Source organism: Athene cunicularia, assembly GCF_003259725.1.
Source record: "Athene cunicularia isolate RWA chromosome 5 unlocalized genomic scaffold, athCun1 chr5_part1, whole genome shotgun sequence".
NCBI lineage: Eukaryota > Metazoa > Chordata > Aves > Strigiformes > Strigidae > Athene > Athene cunicularia.
Genome location: NW_020799101.1, coordinates 8132763 through 8152714, shown reverse-complemented (window position 1 = coordinate 8152714; position 19952 = coordinate 8132763). Strand labels below are relative to the sequence as shown.

At 41.2% G+C, this 19952-nt stretch overlaps 1 protein-coding gene across 1 annotated transcript in view; it reads right to left on the bottom strand.

Moving 5' to 3' along the window:
* The window catches only part of KCNH5 (potassium voltage-gated channel subfamily H member 5), a 147965-nt gene that overhangs the window by 114464 nt on the left and 13549 nt on the right, over nucleotides 1-19952 (bottom strand). Inside the window, exons 4-5 of the mRNA XM_026849866.1 lie at nucleotides 6716-6831; nucleotides 2473-2865 (exon numbers count right to left, since the gene is read on the bottom strand). Coding sequence (XP_026705667.1) covers nucleotides 2473-2865; nucleotides 6716-6831 — 509 coding nt within the window. The remainder of the gene's footprint in view (nucleotides 1-2472; nucleotides 2866-6715; nucleotides 6832-19952) is intronic.

Genomic DNA, 19952 nt, shown 5'->3' with positions numbered 1-19952 from the left:
AGCTAACAAAAGTATATTTGATGTTTTATGTGGAAAAAGGAGGGATGGAGGTGGGACACACAAGGGAAATTTGGAAAGTCATCTTACACTCAGCTGGCTATTAGGGCTATTCACTCCGGTTTGAGACCATCTTTTGCCACCATACTGAGAACTCAAAGAGCAGCAGAAGCTGCCCCCTAAGGTCTTTACCACTAAACTCTGATCTTCTGTTAACTTCTTCTGAAATGCCACAACCACCAACTTTAACATTAAAGACAAATGACCTTATCCAACACCCAGGGCCAAGATAAAAGAGCTAAAACCTACCAGAATCAAGAACTAAAAGAACTCTTCTCTCTCCTACTTGCCTTATGGAGGAAACACTCATCTTCTAATGAGAAATACCATTTTAATCCATCAGAATATTTCTTCCAAATTAAGCTTGTTGATTTACTTATTCTTGACCTATGAACAGTGTTTGAGCACACTGCTGTTAGTGGACCAAAAAGTTAAACCCCAGAAAAGAAGTACCAGATAAAATAAATGTTAAAAGCCAAATGAAGATAAAGTGAGTTAATAACTGCAATCACTCAAAACACACCAACCAGGCTCAAAAGACTTAAATGTCACAAAGACATATCACCTTAAAAAAAAAAAAAATCTCCCCTGGAAGACTGAGAAAAGGAAAAATGTAGACCCAAGGAGGAAGGGCTGACTGTTTACATACCTGTTCTCAAAATTGCTTCAAATCTTTTCAGGCACTAGGGAAAGCTGGACTTGGAGGAGTTTGAAATCAAGTACATAAACAATTATACTCCAATGTTTGCTAGAGGCTCCAGGGCCATAACACAACATTTCATGAGAAAGAAATGTCAGTATTGGCTCTCTTATTTAAAAGAGGTTGGTATTTCGTTTGTTTGAAGGTAAATGATAGTAGCTCTAGGATCACTGGAGCACATGGTACCTTGTTATTACATTTTGTTTAAAGTTTGGCACTTTAAGCATGCCTCAACTATAATGCACTACGCCAGTGAATCTCCACTGTCACAAATACTGCAGATGGTTTACTTCCCATCTAGATGTTAGAGAAAGAGGTTAAGCTCTTCATTTAAATCTGTACTGTTTCAGCACAGAAATTTTCTGTTTGTTTTACATACTAAAGCATGAAAATCTGGAGATAACTCCGCATTTTTATAAAAATCAGGTTCCTTTTAGTCTGAAATTGGTTATCTTAAAAAGCTGTATTATATTTACAACCTTGCTAATACCACCTCCTTACACAGCCTGACTGTACAACCTGCTTCCAGACGGGCAGCCCTCATATGATCTTGAATTTAAGCTGCAAGTATTATCACTTCTGTCATATTTGCTATAAATAAAATGGAACAGTGTCAAAAGATGGTACTCAGCACAGTCAGGGATGGAATTTTAAAGGAGCTCTACAAAATCTGCACCAAAGTCTGCATTAAAAAATAAGAACGTAGATTTTTATACAGTGAGGCCATATAGCTGCAGAATTTGAGAATTTAAAGAAAAAAAACAAAACAGCAAAAAACCCCCCACCACTCAACGGTGTTCTAAGAAAAAACTGTTAAAATCTTAAAAAATGAGAAGAGGTTTTATCATCTCTTTACGGCCCTAAAGATAAAGGGCTTTAGAGAAAAATTAAAACAAGTCCTAATGACATTATAGTTGCATTTTAATAATGAATTTTCTCTACAGTGACTTCTGCATGCATTATTTGTCATAGTTATTGCTTGTTTTTCTCTATTATCTTGGGCTGCAAGCTCGATTTCGTAAATGTTAATGCATTTAGTAGTTAAAAAGCTTTAATTCAATGTCCATTTAAGATATTTATGCTTTCTCTCCTCAAACAGTTTCTAAAATTCCAGCAGTATCTCAAGAACTGTTTAAAAAAAAAATGGACATAAATCTCCCTCTCAATCAGACATTTAAAAAGATATCACAAGAAAATTACAGCATGGTTCAAAAAGTAATCCCAGAGCAGGATTTTAAAAATGTTCTTTCAGAGGCATTCTCTACTTTTGTATAAGTCAGAGGAAAATTTCTCACCAGCTTCAGCCAGAGAAGATACAGAGTTTTGATTATTTACGTTAAGCCATATTAGTTCGCCCTGAGATGGATTAGGGCTGCTTAACAGCAGTCACTGGGTGTGAGCTGAAAAGTGAGGCTGTGGCAGGGGGACATCCCAACTGGTCCAGCCCATTTTTATATGGACATGAAATAATACTTCTGGATGACAAACAAGTGATTCTAAAACCCAGATCCATTAATGTACACATCCACACATGGCACTGAATTCATGACACCTCTTCTCCAACATGGGAATGCCATGTAGATAAAGCCCAGCAGCTTAAGGCCATCCCTGCACAGAGCTTCAGTTGCCTCTTATCACTGCCAAATGCCTGAGAGCATGCTCCTAAATTAATTCTAATCAAAACAATCCTTTTGAGGTGGACTACAATCACTTACCTCATCCACATTCTCAAAGGCATTGATGATGTCGTATGGTAAACAGGACAGAAGATCAATCACAAACCACGTTTTCAGGTAGTTCATCCTTATGAGTTTGGGATCAGATATAACCTCTCCACCAGGGCCAACAAAGGTCGTATGAAAGTTCAAAACAATGTCAACCAGAAAAATAACGTCCACGACACTATCCAGCACGAGCCAGGCAATATTGTTCTGTTTTGTCTTGAAGGAGACGTTATATGGAACCATAATTGCTGTATAGAAGGTTAGAATTAAGATGACCCAGTCCCAAGTGGTCTTAAAAGCACAATAGTGTAGTATGATGTGTGGTGGAGTCTTTGGAGCTTCTTGCTTGTACTGAGGAAGAATATCAGATCCCAGCTGAAGAACCTGTCAAGGACAAAAAACCCAAATGTTACGGTTTTCAATTTGTATGACCCAATAAGGGGTCTTACAGATTTTGGCAAGGAGCGGGACAAAGACAAGACTGTGTTCATTGGACATTGCAAGTCAACCCACAGTTTCTAAATTATCTGATTCATTAAGAATGTGTGGAGGCAGCTGTCATTTGATGAATGGGAGCAGCATAGCATCTAAAGAAAAAGGGGGGTCTTTGCAGATGGATGGATGGAAAACCATGCCAATAGCAAGGGCAGAAAGGCTCCGTAAACAGGTTGTGGGTACTGCCACATCAGCTTATTCTCTGCAGTTATGAACATGAGTATTCACTCGTATTTGGAAGTGTTACAAGACTAATCCTTCGTGCCTGACCTCTTTTTTAAACCACTGTTGAGCCAGAACAGTACCCTATCAAAGGTAAAGCAGACTTCAGCCTTGCTGGCCAACCTCCTTCTAAAATAAAGCATTGCATGCACAATTTCTGCCCTAACACACTGACAATATCATGCTTCCTTCTAATTTTCTTCAAAAAGACGTTGCTCTTACAAGCTCAATATCACTAGTGGGTTCTCTTTTATTTCTTGTAATTACTTTTCTTTTCTTTTTTGCATATGACTATAATCTCCTGCATGCGCACTTTTGTAAAATGTATAACTGGAAACACTGCAAAGGAACCAAGCCAAATTCACTTAAGACATTCCTCCCAGCTAATCTAATTACCTCTTATCTCAGTCCAACACAAGAAACAAAAGCACAAATGAATGCATAACATGGCAATATACTGCGCTGACAACTGAAAGATTCATGTGTGTTTTGGAACTAAAAACACCTTTACATTTGGGGGATCTCAAGTCTGTATGGGATAAAATAAATAATTCCAGAAACTTTAAAACTCATTTTAGCCCTACACCTGTCTCATATTAGAGCTGATGCACTGTATTTGCAGGGACAGTTAGACTGCAAATTGTAGTCCCATATGCGTAAAACTGATCAAGTGCAGGATGCTTCCTCAATGAAGAGGAGTAAATGGCTCTGAATAAACAGCACAACCAAGAATACGAACTCAAGCACCACAGATACGGATTCTCCATTAGTCCTTTGCAATCTTATTTTTAAGAGGAGAAAGCCGTGACTGAGTTCAAACAGTGAAAGTCTGGCTCTGCTGAAAATCTGTCCTTCAGAAATCACCAAGGGACAACAACAGCAGTCTCTCTCACTCTGTGTTGGAGGATGTGGCTTCCCAACATCTCTAATGAGGCCCAGTGTCAGGCTGCAACCTGATGGGATGCAAGCCTGCTTCTGCCTACCTGCAGAGAAAGTCAGTCAAACTGATATGATGAAAAACTAACTACTGTTACATTAGTCAGCCATTTCTTTTCTACAGAGCCAGCTGAGTCTCACAAGTTTATCCTGTGGCCAGAAAACCACTAGACCTACTTACTACACAGGCATCAGTGAGTGTGCATCAGAGACCTCCAAGAGACCATGGCTGCTCCCTTGGCCAACAGCCTTGCATCACGCCAGCTTTGGTGTAACAGTCATGTGTTGAGCTACAGCTGAACAGCAACACACATTGACCAGTGGTCCCAGTGGCACTCATCAGACACCCTCACAGATGCCAAACCCCTGGTGAGACCCATAAAAGTATCAGCCTCCAGGTGTCCTTTCCCCCGTGACCAGGACAAGACTCACTAAGAGTGCTCCTATAACCACCAAATGGGCAAGGTTCAGCTGGCCACCGCGGCAAGCTGAACTCACTGGTGGATCCATGGGTCATTCCCTGGAATAATCAAAACAATCAATTTTTCACAGCAGCCTTTGTGCAAATCAATGAACCTTCTCCCAATAGCAAAATTGTTCCCTGCATTTAACACACCATTTTGGCTTTGACTCACTCCATTTATCTCTTTGGACTCATTTATGGTCAACACATGATAAATCAGGACTGGGACTTCTTTCCTTGGCTTCCCCAGACCTGTTTGTTCCCTGTCTTGTTCACTGGGGCTGGAGTAGGAAACAGCCTCACTATAGCTGGAATAATAAGCTGCTCAGGGCTCAAACTGAATACAATGAACATATGCTTGACAGTTCCCTATGCCTCTGGTGGTGGAGTGCTTAGAAGCTCCCCTGATATTGTAAAAGCATAATTATTATTCTTAACATAATATCATGCTGAGTTTGACATGGTGAGTGGGTGGCAAGTGGCTGTGGAGACCACTGAACTATAATGATTATTTCTTTCATGCTGCATGAATTTTTAATTTTAAAACACTAAAGAATACACAATATCTTGTTAGCTGCATTCATAACAGACTCTGAATTATTCTTGTATACAACTAATGAAAATGGCTGATTAACTGTTAAGCCTGATAAAGCTGGGCAGTGCGTTCTGCAAGGGATGAGCTGTGATGAGAATGCTCTTCCTCAGACACGGGAAATGGGGCCTGTACAGTGACAGTATACCTCCACTCAGTCTGCACTCCTCATAGCATTTTGCCTACAAAGCACTTTGCAGCTCTAAATGCCTTCCAAGAGGGGAGATTGCACATTCTCCAAGCAAGCTACTCCTGAGTGCAACCTCCTCCCACCTTTTCCTGAGTACAGCCTTCTCCCTCACCTGAGCTTCTCCTACTGTTTGATCTAAATCTTCCTTGCTGTGACTTAATGACAGTATTTTTGCTCTAGCTATAGTGGTCCTGGTGAACAATTTTGTCCCTCATTCTACGCAACTGCTTTAGACTTAATTGAATATTGCTACCATACCTTCTCCAGTCTCCCCTTCTCTAGACTAAGCCAATAATGTATATCACTGGATTCACAGAACACTGAAATATCATGAATTATAAAAGCAAGACATGAGAGTATCTCAGCAGTCATTCAAGCTATTGGTATGGGACAATTCAAGGGAAAACATCACACTGCCAACACCTGAAAACTGTGGGGTTCCGTTCTGATTTTAATTTGAGGTTTTATTATCAAAGTCCACTAAAACCAGAAAGGGAATGAAAAAAAATTTAAAGCTGCTACCAGTTCTTAGCATTGAACCCAGGACAAACTGTCTGGAACAAGATGGCTAGGGCTGTCATTTTCAGCAGCCCATATATTTTGACCATATATTTTGACCCGTATATTTTTCATTACCAATGTACATGAAGATGAAAGCAGTACCTCTGTTTCATCAGTTAACCTGAAGGCATTCACTTGTTGCACCATCTGCACTGTTAAGGAGATGTTTGCAACCTGCCAAAGAGTTCATTTCATCAGTTCTGAAGAAAAAAATGATGAGCAAAATACTGCAGGAATGACTTTTTGCAAGAAAGTTGAGATTAAGGTATCTATGTAGTCAGTGTGCCTGTACAACCCCAGGGACCCAGACAGGGATACTTCCAAAGAGGTTTCTCAAACGATCCCATTGCCCTGGGAGAATAAGCGACCATCCACAGGGCTCAAGGACATCAAATCTGGTTCCATGTCACTGTGAGACAGCATGTAGAGGAGCACACTGTGCACTCCAAGTTAAGCAACAACCAGCAAACTGAGAATTGCATGCACAGAAATAGGGCCATGTAAGTAAAACTGACCTATGGAGACTGTTTTCATGACTGAAAGAGCATGACCTGTCCCAGGAACATGGACTTGGCACACAGAGCTGCTTTAGGATAAGCAGAGGAGAGGTTGAAAAAAAAAAAAAAAAAAAAAAAAAAAAAAAAAAAAAAAGAGTTGGGAAATATTTTTCTCTAAAAATATTATTGATTAATGGAAATTAAGTATGTTGTGTTTTTTTTTTCCCCCATCTCTTCCTGCCTTACTAAGGGAGCAGGCTGGTGTCTGTCCCACTTACTTCGGCTAACCGGGAGTGTTTGTGCACCACCTCAGCCTTGTTCATCGGTGTTAGCTGCTGCAGTACGCTCCGGCTGTTCGTCAGGGCCCGTGTCAACCGAGCAAACTTCGTCCAACCTGCAGGAAAGAAGGAAATCGTGTCACAAGGACTCAGATCTCATTCATCACTAGTAAATCTTTGTGTTCACTGATATTAAGTCTTAGACTTGAATAGTTTCTCTAAATTGCTGCACAGAACAGCTTCAGGCTCCAGGCTTAAAGACCTTGCAAAAGAGGAAAAATACCACTGCTTCAAGGCAACCACGAGCAAATCTGAGTAAAATCAAAATGCTCTGGCTCATTCTTTCTTCTGCCTTTTGGAGACATTGTGTTAGAGGGATCACGTTGCGCTTTCAGCCTTCTGGGGAGTTACACTGCTGCTGAAATCTAATTCTGAGCCTCTGAAGTTAATGCAAAGGCTTCCCGAGTCTGCAAATCCTGCTGAAGTAAAATCCTCCCCAGCTACAGAAAGGCTCCTGCTGATTCAGAGCCACTGGAGCAGCCCCAAAAGTCTGATCCTTAAGTCTTTAGTGTTTCTTGCCCCAACTAGCCTTCAGGGACAAACCTAAAACTTAAAAAAAAAAAACCCAAAAACCAGTAAAATTCAGGCTGCATCAACAGCAATGCTTCAGATTAAGAGAAAAAAAATCATTAAGACTTTAAAGACAGATGAAGTACTAGATTTTAAATGGCATTTAGAAATACATGTAGCTATTAAACTGATGATAAACAGCTGCCTTAATGGTAGCTTGAGACCCACACACTGGGCCACCCCTGGGGAATTTTCTCTGCAATGTTCAGAAAGGAGCAATCAGAGTTTGTTACTGACAGCTGCACTGACCAGGGAACGTGTCGCCAAGTCATTCCTACTGGAAAAATGCCCAAACATGACAGCTGGTGGGGATACACCAATGGATAAGGTAAATCGGCGGTAGCAAAGAAAATGCCGGGGGGTTAAGCACTGTAGCACCTCAGTGTTAGGCAGGAAAACTGAAAATCCACATACCTGAAGGAAGGAAATGCCTTCCCAAGAGCACTGAAAGAGATGCTCAACATTCAGTTTAGCCTGGTACAACCTCATATTTTACTACACAGGTGTGTATACAATATCAAACAAGTTATGGACAGAAAAAGGGTTCAGGAGAAGGTTTTATTTAACTTGAATGCTGAGCAGGTGAAAACTGGGGGAAATGTCACATCTGAGAAAGGAAACAAAATCTCTATGTTAGCTAGGTTTATTTTTAAATGCCTATTGTCTGATAGGAGTCAGGGACTTAGAAAGTTAAGGGAAGCCCTTAGATAAAATGAAGAACAGAACAGACAAGACAATAAAACTTCAAAAACAAATTAAAAAAAAGTAGTTTGGCTTTGCAATTTACCACATATATATGTCATTCATGCAAATGTAAATCCATTGTTCATCATTTAGCAATCAGAACAGATCCAAATATCATGATACACCACCAGCACATCACAAACCATTTGTGTCTGGCTATTTATATATGACCTCAAAAATGCACTAGGAAAAGGTAAAAAATAGAAGTATTTTATTAAGTTTTAAAATCTAAACTTCAAAAGTGAACTTTGGATATGCTTCAGGATTCTTGAGCTTACAGGGTTATTCAATTAGGAACATGCACTTTGTATTAAACAAGGTCAAGAGAGACTATAGTGATCCGAGTATGAACTATTAATTTCTAGAAAAAATTCTTGTGGTTTTTCTTTTTCCTAATTGTCTATAAAACTGTGGCAAGGAGACAGTTTTAAAAGAAAAGTCAAAACTGTTCTTTATCTTTCTTAGCCAGTGATTTCAAAGAGCAAGTGAGCATGGTAACAGCATCGTGACAGCTCTGCCCTGACATTTCTCGTAATTGCTGGAGGCCACAGTGCATCCAGCTGATTGCTTCTGGCACGCTGCAACCACGCTGCAAGAACCAGGGAAAAAGAGCATCTCTCCTCCCGTGGAAAGACACGTCCCTGTGGTCCATGGGGACAAATTCAGGCCAGTCCCCAAGCTTTAGTTTGTCACCCTGCCCCACAGAGTTGATAAGAGTGATGGAAATGTGCTCAGCAAAGCCGAAACCACTACAGCCAAACTGTTGGACTCAGTCCCGAACACCCTCATTTGTCACATCTCAGCTTTGTCACCTACTCCAACTCTGACAGGAACCTCATGAAGTCCAACAACGAGAAGTGCAAAGTCCTGTACCTAAGGAGGTACAACGCCATGCGTCAGTATATGCTGGGGGCCACCCAGTTGGAAAGCAGCTTGGCAAAAAAGGACCTGGGGTTCCTGGTAGACCAGGTTGAACATGAGCCAGAAACGTGCCCTTGCTGCAAAGAAAGTGAATGGTATCCTTGGCTGCATTATTAGACAAAGTATTGCCAGCAGGTCAAAGGAGGTGATCCTACTCATCTACTCAGCACTGGAGAGGCCAGTACCTAGAGTGTTGTGTACTGTGTGCTGGGCTCCCCAGTACAAGAGAGACATGGACATATTGAACAGAGTCCAACAAAGGGCCATGAAGATGATTAAAGGACTGGATCATCTCTTCTCTGAGGAAAGGCTGAGAGAGCTGCCACTGTCCAGCCTGAAGGAGAGAAGGCTCGAGAGGAGGGGGCAGATCTTACTAATACCTGAAGGGAGGGTGCAAAGAGGACAGAGTCACACTCTTTTCAGTGGTGCCCAGTGACATGGCCGGAGGCAATGGGCACAAAATGAAAGACAAGAGGTTCCATCAGAACATCAGGAAACACTGTTTTACTGTGAGGATGACTGAGCACTAGCACAGGTCGCCCGGAGATGTTATGGAGTCTCCATCCTTGGAGACATGCAAAAGCTGTATGGACATGGCCCTGGGCAACTAGTGATAGGCAGCGCTGCTTGAGCAGGGGGCTTGGACAAGATGACCTCTCGAAGTCCCTTTCAACCTCAAGCGTTCTGTGATTCTGCGACCTTTCTGATGGCTGATGGCTAATGATTCAAGATTTACTTTGTTTTCTGAGGTTTAGGGCATTGATCTGTACAGTAATTTGATGACGATTTGGAAAAGAGTCAGGGGTTGGTTTCATGTGCTCTCTAGAATTCCTTTTCCATGGTGCTTCACAGGCTGAGAGATCCCACTCACAAAATATGGATTTTAAAAATGCCTCTCCTCTTAGAAAAGCAAAACTGGTACGAATTCCCTTGTCATCACCCCAGGTAAGAAAAACATCTGTTCTGCAGTAACAACAAATGCAGAAAGCCTGGGGAAGATGTACCACAGGAAGCTGGAGAAGTAAAACACCTACCAAACAACAGTGAACCTTTTGCTGTAAAAATAAAAAGAAAGGAAGAACTATGACTTTTTCAAATACTCCTTTCCACCTTGGTGAGATCATCAATGTCATGCAAAAGAAAGAAACCACACATTTTAGCATTCAGGGTTACCACTATGCGCATCCGATCTGACCTCCTCTTTTCACAGGGCAAACCATTTCATCATGACCCTTCTCCACCAAGACCAAAGCTTTGTTTTGTGCTAGAGCAGACCTTTGGCAAAAACTCTTCCAACTTCATTTAGAGACTTCACATTTTCACATTTCTTTCAGCCTTGTGAAACCCATGATCCTGGACATTGGAAGTACACAATACTCTAACATGACTTTTTTTCTAATTCAGCAAAAAGTCCAGCATTATTCTACCTGCTCCAACCTATCCATCTGCAATAGTGTGAAAAAGTACCAAGTTCTTTTGTTTCCTATTTACAACCCAAGAGAATTAAAAACATAGCAACAGCAAGATGCTGGGGTATGAGTGGGAAGGTGAAAATGTATACAGGCTGCCTTGTGTCTGAAATAATCTGTACAGGGTACATTTCTCTGTTTCTTGACCTTGTTGTAGACTAGATAAGTTCAGAATTATATTTAAAACCAATGCGTATGTTTAAATAGACCTGGCAAAATTTGCATAGCTGCCTACTGCTGTCAATGTTTCTTCAAATGATTCTCTCTTTTCTTTTCCTCTATAGACAGAGACTTGAAAAGAATGATAATTTTATCCCATGTATTAGTGACCGCCTGTCCTCACATATATTTTCAGTCTGGAAGGAGTAAAGGACTGGCACAAATAGCAGGTGCAAGAGGGAAAAAAAAACCCTACTCATGAGAAAAAGCAACACTTCTGATGCTCTCCTCAGCTCAGCTGGATTGCATCTTTCTTCCATGGCATCACTTGAAAAATAAGACCCTGAACTTGCACCATTGCACTCAAATTCTTAGGAACACAGGCAACATCATCAGATCACACACCAGATCAGGCCAGCAGCTGCTTCTCCTTACAAGAAATTAAACTGGGTATTTCAGAGGAAGATGTTAACTACCTCCTCAAATAGAAAATTCTGGAATAACATACACATAAAGTGATTGCTTCCCCTGCTTCTCTAATTACTTTCTGATTCATGGAAAAAACCCATAAGAATCGGTACCCCTGCTTTAAAAAAAACCCTCATGATCTGCATGCATTCTCATGATCCAAAATAAGGGCATGTTCTTAAACAGGAGCCTAGCAAAATATTTCCCTCTTCCTATATATCACTCAAATTAAAATTGCCGCATTCCCAATAAATTGAAGATGCAGGTTTAACAACTCCATACAGTTATGAAAACAGGACAGGAAGAAGGCAAGCATGCTGACAGACATGAAACCAAACTAGTCTCTGTCTTGGCCCAGCTGTAATGCTGTCCTTCCAAGCATGCAACTTTCTTCTTCCTCCATGCATTTTAGTCACAATTAAATATTTTAGATCCACAAAATACTCTCCACATCTCTTGCTCTAATTAGGATTGTCAATTTGACAGCCCTCTGACTGTGGGGCTAACTGAGCCGAGGATGACTTGGTGGCATACTTCACACCGGCTGAGACAAGTTTCTCTGAAGAGAAAAAAAAAAAAAAAAAAAAGAGTACTAAATTAATTTTTTTTAAAAAAAATTGGTATTTCTTTCAAACCTTAGATACTACAACATGAGTCGAAGCTATTAACGTGTCAGGATGCCTGAGGGAGTGCAGGAGCGTGGAAGGGAGGAAGGCAATAGTCAAGCGAAGCAGATAAATTGCCCAAACACCTCCTCAGAGAGTGAAAAGCTTTCCAGATGTGTCTAAGACGTTCACTCAGACACTCCGTAGATTCATACACCACTACAGAAATTACGTGGTGTCTAAGGGGGAAATGGTATTTCCAGCTTAGAACTTGATCCTATCATCCCTCCACCGTCAGAAAGTCCAACTATCTTACCTGAAACCTCTTACTCACTACAGCACGTGCCTTTCCATCAGCTGCTCCTCCAGCAAGAGTAGTACTATGCTCACACATTTTCTTCCTGAGATCCTGAATCAGTCACTGTGTTTTATACTGGACAGCTGGGATGGGAACAGCTCTGCAGCAGCTGCTCTCCTAACAGCTCCGCTCCACCGCCACATTCACTGCTTACTCTGTGTTCAGTGACCTTCTGTGAACCACACCCTTGCATTGCCATAGGGACACCTCTCTCTGCCCTTCTGGTCACCAGTCTCCTTCCCATTAACACACCTTGCAGATCGATCCAGTAAACAAACACTCTCATTCATCTCCAACACCCGCTCCTCTTCAATGCTGCCTTCTCTAAGGAGAAATGTCATCCAGGCCAAAGATGCTGTTGCAGTGTATAGCAAAGCATTAAAAGGATGAGGGCAAAAGCTGTCCAAAGAAAGTGCAACAAGGGAGGCTTCCCCAAGCGAAAGTGATGGGACAGAATCACTGTTTCCTAATGGCTATCTGGAGACAAAAATCTTTAAATCCATCTGAGTGCTCCCAAGCAGCCAGAGAATTGGTTAGACTCCACCCAAAACTATGAGCCTCCTGATGGTGCTCCCACATGGACCAAGGAGCAAGTCCTGATGCACATCACACATGGACACTCCTGCGAGGGGCCTGGGTCAGACCCAGGCAGTTCCTTCCACCAGAGAGAAGTCCCTGCCCAGGCATAGGCTAACGAGCAAATAAGATTTTGGCTCTTTTGCTCCACTAGTGCTTAAGCCACCTTCCCTGTGCAAACCTCAGCAGTCAAAGACTTACCTATTGCCTTCAAAGACCACAGTAAACATTTCAAATACAAGTGTCTGGAAGTGAGAAACCCCTTCAAGTTCTCCTCATAATTTAATTAGGAGTTGAAAATTTGCAATCTCTCTGACTGGATTTGTGTACAGATACAAATACAGATTTAGCCACCTAGCTAGCAGCTACACTGACAAAAAAAAAAAAAATTAAAAAAAATCAAAATATCTAGTTCATAAACTATATTATGCTATTTTGAAGCTAAATTCATACATTGGAGTTTATGAAGAGTTTAAAAATCTCAAGGCAAGATGTTAATGTTCTTTATAGTACACTTGCTCTGAAAAAATCTAGACATGACAAGTTCCCCCTAATAAAACATTAGTGTAGCTCTACTGGGTTGCAATTAACCTTTTTGTCAAGGTTTGTCTGGTCTTAAAAGGATCAGAAATAATGAAGGCTTTTAAATCAGTGTAACTATCCAATAGCTCAGACTGCAGTGAAAACACTTGGGTTAAGAATGATAGTCTGTGTAAAAAACAACTGCAAATGGTAATTACAGCAATGTTTGTGCTGATTCCTGCCCGCAGAAGTGTAAGTAACACCTCCAGACCACGGAATCATTTAAATTGGAAAAGACCTTTAAGATCATCAAGTCCAACTGTTAACCTAACACTGCCAAGTCCACCACTCTCCTCTCACTGCGGAGAAGGAAACTGTTAACACACAGAATGCTTAAATAATATATACTCTATGACTTACCCACAAAAGCAAAGAGCTAGCACCACTCAGAAGTAGGCAGTTTGGAATTCAGTTGGTAACATGGACCATCTTTTTGCATCAATAGTATCTACAAATCTCAACTATTTCTAAATGTTCAGACAGTAAAATCAATGCAATGGCTGGCTGTTTGCTCTTTATATCAGGTAAAGAATAGCTGAAAGAGCTCATTGTCTCTTCAAAAAACTTAATCATCCTGATTTTGCTTTGTTAGAGAGAGAGGGATAAATGGGATTCCTGAATAAATAGAATAATGGTCAAACAAACCTCAATCACTCCCACGATGCAGTCAAACTATTTACTGACTTAAGAATGACAGAGTCTATTCAAATGTAATTCAGAATATTAGGATAAATTTCCTAATTTGAAAATCTGTGCATTCCACTGTCTGATAATGCACTGCACTCCTGGCATTTTTACATCTGACCTCTGTTCTTGCTTGGTGTTATATTTCCAGTCACCATCTATCTACCCACTGCAACTACTGGGAAGCTCAAAATGGATGAAGAATCACTGGATAATCTTGGGCATATCACTCTACCTCTCTGAGCTTTAGTTTCTTCTTAAAATGAAGATAAAGCTAATGACCTACTTTGCAAGCCATTTTGAGATCTACCGATGAAAAGTGTCAAGATTTATACACCACTAGACTACATTTGGTATACAATGTATTTTTAAATTTAATTCTGACAAAGCTGTAAATTTACAGTGCACAACTTCTTAAATTTCATGTTTCTGCAACTGAAGCTAAACTTCATACACACACAGAGGGACCACCAAGGACTTGCTTCCCATAAGTATATAGAATACAAGTGTAAGTTTTGGGGGAAAAAAAAAAACAACAAAAAAACCCCAAAACCCCAAGACTAAGTCCTGTAAATGTCAGTCAGCTGTATTTTAGGAGTTCGTCAGATAGCAAAATGGTGCCATTCAATGGTCAAGGAAAAAGGCCAAAGGCTCATGGTCAAAAGGAAGGCAGCTGCTAGAAATGAAAAAGCAGTATATAATAAAGCACACAAGGATGGGAACAAAGAGGGAACAAGTATGTGAACGAGAAATTGTGGCTTATGACAAAGGACATGGAAAGCTAAAGACATGGGAAGAATCCTTCTCTGGCTATATTTATTACAGTAACAATGAAGTTTTTAAAGAACTCCCAGAGCACAACCTAAAAGCTTTCTTCACCCATATGCAGAAAGGGCAAACAGGCTGACCAAAGTAATTACAGGTTGCTCTGCTTGATCTCAGTGCCAGGCAAAATGAGAGAAAAGATGATCTGAGTTTCAGTATGTTTAATAAAAAAGAAAAGGAAAGGAACATAATGAATGGCTGTCAGTATGGAATGATGTAAAATGCCCCATAATGTTAATTTCATTATTTGATAAGAGTATAAATTTGGTTCAGGAAGACAGCCACACGCCCTGACAAAACAAGTTGCATACGTCCAGCCGGAGCCACAGCATGTGTATGATGTACAGCAGAAAGGCATGAGCCAGAGCAGCTCCCTGTACCAGTGCTCCCTTCCTGGGGCTGGGCAGCAACGTGGACCATTGACTTGACGGCAACCTCAGCAGCTGCCCCTGGTTTGCTCCCACCTGCAGTCAAGGAGTCAACAGCTTCCAGATCAGCACAGCCATGGTGTTCATCATACAACATCACCTCACCCTGGTGCTGCATTTGAATCATCTGGGAGCCACAGGTTGGCCAAATCCTCTTGTATGGTAATCTTCACTGAATTGACACTGTGTGACACTCTCAACAAAATACTGAGACTACGCAGTTCAGTAAATTACGGGTTAAATGGATGAAGAACTTGCTACCTGGCAGATATCAAACAAGAAGTAGTGGAAAACAGTAAAAAATTATTACTGAGAGCCTTCTGGACCCCAGTGAATAGGTCCCCTACAATTCAGTGCTTTTCTCTATGGTTTGAAAGTCATTATAAAATGACAGATAAAATCCCCAGATGACAGAAAGATTAGAAGAATGTTAAACAGTAGTGAGGGCAGTCATGCAGGACGATGTGCTTGGTAACTCGGCATGTGCCATTAAAATGCGTTTTAAGTGGAAATCAGCTCTCTAGGCAAAAGCAATGCAAACTGTATCTCCAGTGCAGGAGGGGTAAATGTCCCTAGCAAAGAACAGTTCTGAAGAGGATACAAACATCTTGGGAGATGAGCAATTCAGCATGTGATTTGCTTTGGAAAAAAAGTCACCTACTCCTCAGACATATAACAGTAAGAACTAGGCTTGGAGATGCTGAGCAATGGGAATATTAAGGAGTCAGCTGTGAACACACCTGGCTACAACACTGGCCACAGAAAATGACTGGGGACCAAGGAAGCTGAAATCCATGCTGCCACAGCTTCATCCCTACTGCTGCCGCCGAGCTGGATTAAAGCACAGTTAAAATGTCTGTCTATCTGCCATCACCAGACCTCCAAATTCAGGCTAGACAGAGGTTTAAGGAGCTCAGCTCATTTACATTATCAAAGCAAGGTGGAGCGATGACTTGATTATATGTGTAAGTGCCTTAATGTGACTTTTTTAGCACAGTGGGGAAAAAAAAAATGCGTAAGATGCCACCGCAAGAAGCTGAAGCCAGGTTAATTTAAATACGACGCTTTTTTTGAAGCCAAAAGTGTAATGTAAAAGCAAGAAAAATACGAAGGAAAGCGGTGGATCCTCAGTCTCTTCAGACTTCTAAATTAATACTGGATATTTGTCTGGAGGGGAAGGTTTAGTTACACACAAGTTCATGAATTCAGCAGAGGAGTAACAGTGAAATGTAATGCCCTGTGATACACAGAATAGATTCTTAAACTCTCTAACTCGACTATATTTATACTTAATATTTTATATATGCCTTATGTGTGTTCAGTTTTCTACATAGAAGGTGTATCGATCTACAAACAGTTACTGCTCTAAAGATCAACTTCCAGTTTAATTCATCCTCTCACAGGGTTAGATTTGATTTCAATGGGATTTCTTTTTCATTGCACATTAAACTTCTAGAAATTTACAGACAATTAATGTGCATTGTGGGTTGCTAATGGAGCATACAAAGGCCTCAAAAGGCAATACCAGATTCAGAAAAGTACTTGATTTCTGTGAAGTAAACTAAACAGTTCTGGATATGGAAATTCTCTCTTCTTCATCACAGTGGGTCTCTGACAGCAGCAAAGAAAGCAGGGGGTGGAGGGCAGAAATAAAGCCTTAAAGCATCACCCCTAGGAGTGAGGAAACAACTTCCTCTTCGTGACTGTTCAAGCCTTTGCAGTGATTGCTAAATGCACTACTAATATGTCACTGAAGACAATAACAAGGATGCTTGACCTGCAGAAGAAGGAGCAAAGTGACCTCAGAAGGTCTTCCCTGATTACTAGCAAGCTGTTCCCATCTAAAATAGATGGTTTCAAATACCAAGAGACCGTATCTTAGCATCATTTCTCTGGGTTGTCTACTCTTGACACTGGACGCCCACCTGGTGTCCTGGCAAGTGACCACTTCTCTTGTTGTCCCCCTCAAAGTCCTTTCTCAAGGCCCAGGTCTCCCTGGATGCTGAACTCTAGACCCAGGGGAGAATGGAGAGATGAAGGTGATCTCCTTGGTGCCTGAAGGCACTGGGGGGTGAAACTGCAGATCAGAGCAATAGGAAACAGAACCAGAACAAGTGGGTCTCCATAGCATCAAGACCTTTGTTATTACAGCCATGGAAAGGGCAATAAACACGGTAAAGGTTATCCAAATTGTGATCTATAAAATTACTGTTATGGATTACTGTCCAGGTGATGTATTCAACAGGGTACACTCTGCTTCAGCTAAAGGTAGAAACCTCATTTTCATGCTCTAATCCCTCCACCCACTTCTTCTATTATCACCAGGATTGATACCTCCTCAAGGAAAAAAGTTCCCATGTGCAACTAGTTATATATGCTTAATAACTTGCAGTTATTAAAGATAAAAAAGGATCAGAATTATAGGCTTAGCAAGGATTAGCAAGCATAAGTGCGTATTTCTGCAACTACTACACTTTTTATAGCCCTGTCACACTCCGAGATAGAGTTGTATCATTATATAGAGTTATATAACCATAAAGAGTTATATCACTGAAAGCATTACAGCATTGTCCCAGACAGTCTTGATTATCAAAGTCTGGCTCTACCAAGTGAAAAAAAAAAGCCCGACTTCGGGATACTGCTGTGCCATCTCCTGATCCCATCTGTTAACAGCACACGGTCCCAAGTTGCAGGGGCCTCATTAACACATCTTTGCATCCTAATTCAGCATCCCATCAGTATTCACCAGCACTTCCCAATCACTTCCAGCAGATGACAAGCCTGACATTTCACTCAAAAGACACTCAGGATAACCAGTGAGAATCCTGGCCGAAAAACCTTCCAAGTTTACCTAGAGGCCACATTTTCTCTTTACTGATGGTAACAAAGGAAATAAAGCCATTGCACAACTAGGTGAAACTCCACTATTAGACAAAAAATGCTGGGTTTTTTTTCTACCCTTAAACTTTCAGTTCAATATAATCTACAGCACTCCTGGCTTCAAACAGTGTTAACATTTTAAGTGGCCCCATTTGCCCTTCTAATAGTTAGGGCCCAGAAAAATGGCTTCATTTTTTTCCTGACAAATAAACATAAGATTATTACTACTGTGTGTCTTTGGAGGGACTGAAAGTCTTCAGATGTTTCTAAAAGGCCATTGGTAAAGATAGAATAAAAGCACAGCAAGCTGATAAAAGCATCCAACTGTGACCCTACAATGGTACAAACATTAAAAAAAATTGTTTGGGTTTTATTTTCTGAAATAAAATATGTATGATCTTTTATATGCTTATAATGGCCTTCCACCTCTGCTGTGTAAGGCATTCAGTCAGGACACCTGGGGATCTGTCCCTCCATCACCACAGGTAGGACCTATTGCTTGGTACCAAATCCAGATCAGACAAGTGTTCATATAACCAAAGAGGAGATGGAGAAGGAAAGAAAGACACACCAGACAAACACAGCACAGCTGCTTCACCAGAAAATAAAGCACTGTCCCAGTGATCACCAAGTGCAGCTTTCTTCTGGCATCTGCTGGCTTCAATAAATTGCCACCTTCTTCTAAGAGAATACTCCAACAGGAAGTTAAAAGTCTAATTAATTTCAGAAATGTCAAATGCATGGTGAATCAATCATCTCCTGCGACATCTCCTGCCCCATCACTAATTCTCACACCCCTTCTTCCACACTGCCACCATCCACAGCTCATCCAACCACCAACTCAGGAGCTGGGGTGCTGCAAACCAGAAACCCAGTCAATGGAGAATTTTCTCCACACCCTTAAGACCGGCACAATTGCCAGTGGCATCTTCACCCGGGAGAGAACATGTCAAGCAGGTGGCTGATGCTTCCTTCTGTTATCATCTTCCACCACTCTTACTTGAGATGCTGGGGTTTTTTTACACTTTTGCACGCTTAGACACTTTTTAAGTCATTTTCCATTTACAAGGATACAACAGTACTTTTTGGTCACTGTTACATTGCTATACACCATAGGTCTCCCACATATCGCCCAGTGATAATAGATAGCAGCATGGGTAACAAGAAATCAAGCGAGTCAAATCTTTAGTGTTGAACTGCTTGTACCCTCTCAGAAAATGAGGTTTTTGATCTCTGCCACTATATTTTATTAGAGGAAGGTGGCTTTTACATATCCCTTTTCTGCAGTCTTGCTTTCAGTCCACTATGTTTCAACAGCTTTCTGGACTGCAACAAATTCACAGTCTCCTGGGTAAGCAACGAAAATTTTTCATTACTTTTACTCCCTCTGCAAGCAAACCCCCCTCCTCCTCCTCCTCCTCCTCCTTTCTGACGGTGTTAACACACAGCAAACAGTGAGCACACAGGTAAGCAGAGAGATACACCATCTGTCGCAGTGTCCCAGACCTCTCTAACTCCCCTTGCTCACATGGGGCTACTCCCCACGATGTCAACTAATTTTTTTTTTTTTTTGTACTGAGCCTGTAAACAAGCATGCTTTTGCGCCCATATTGGGAAAAAAATCCCTCCTCTGCCTTGCAACGTGCTTTGCAGTAAGACAACTATTTTCTGTTACTTGTGTGTCCTGTTTTCACAAACACAACAAGCTCCTCAATAACTTCTGAGCAGTTCTGCATCCTCAGCACTGGGCCACCACTCCCTGTCCCCCAAAACTGCTGTCCCCTTGCAAGGTCTACACAAGTTGCAGACTGTGTTGCAGCCACTGCAAGCAGATCTCGCAAACCCAACCATCCATTTCCAGAAGCCAGGACACACAGACACTCTGCAGTGTAGATACACCCATTGTTA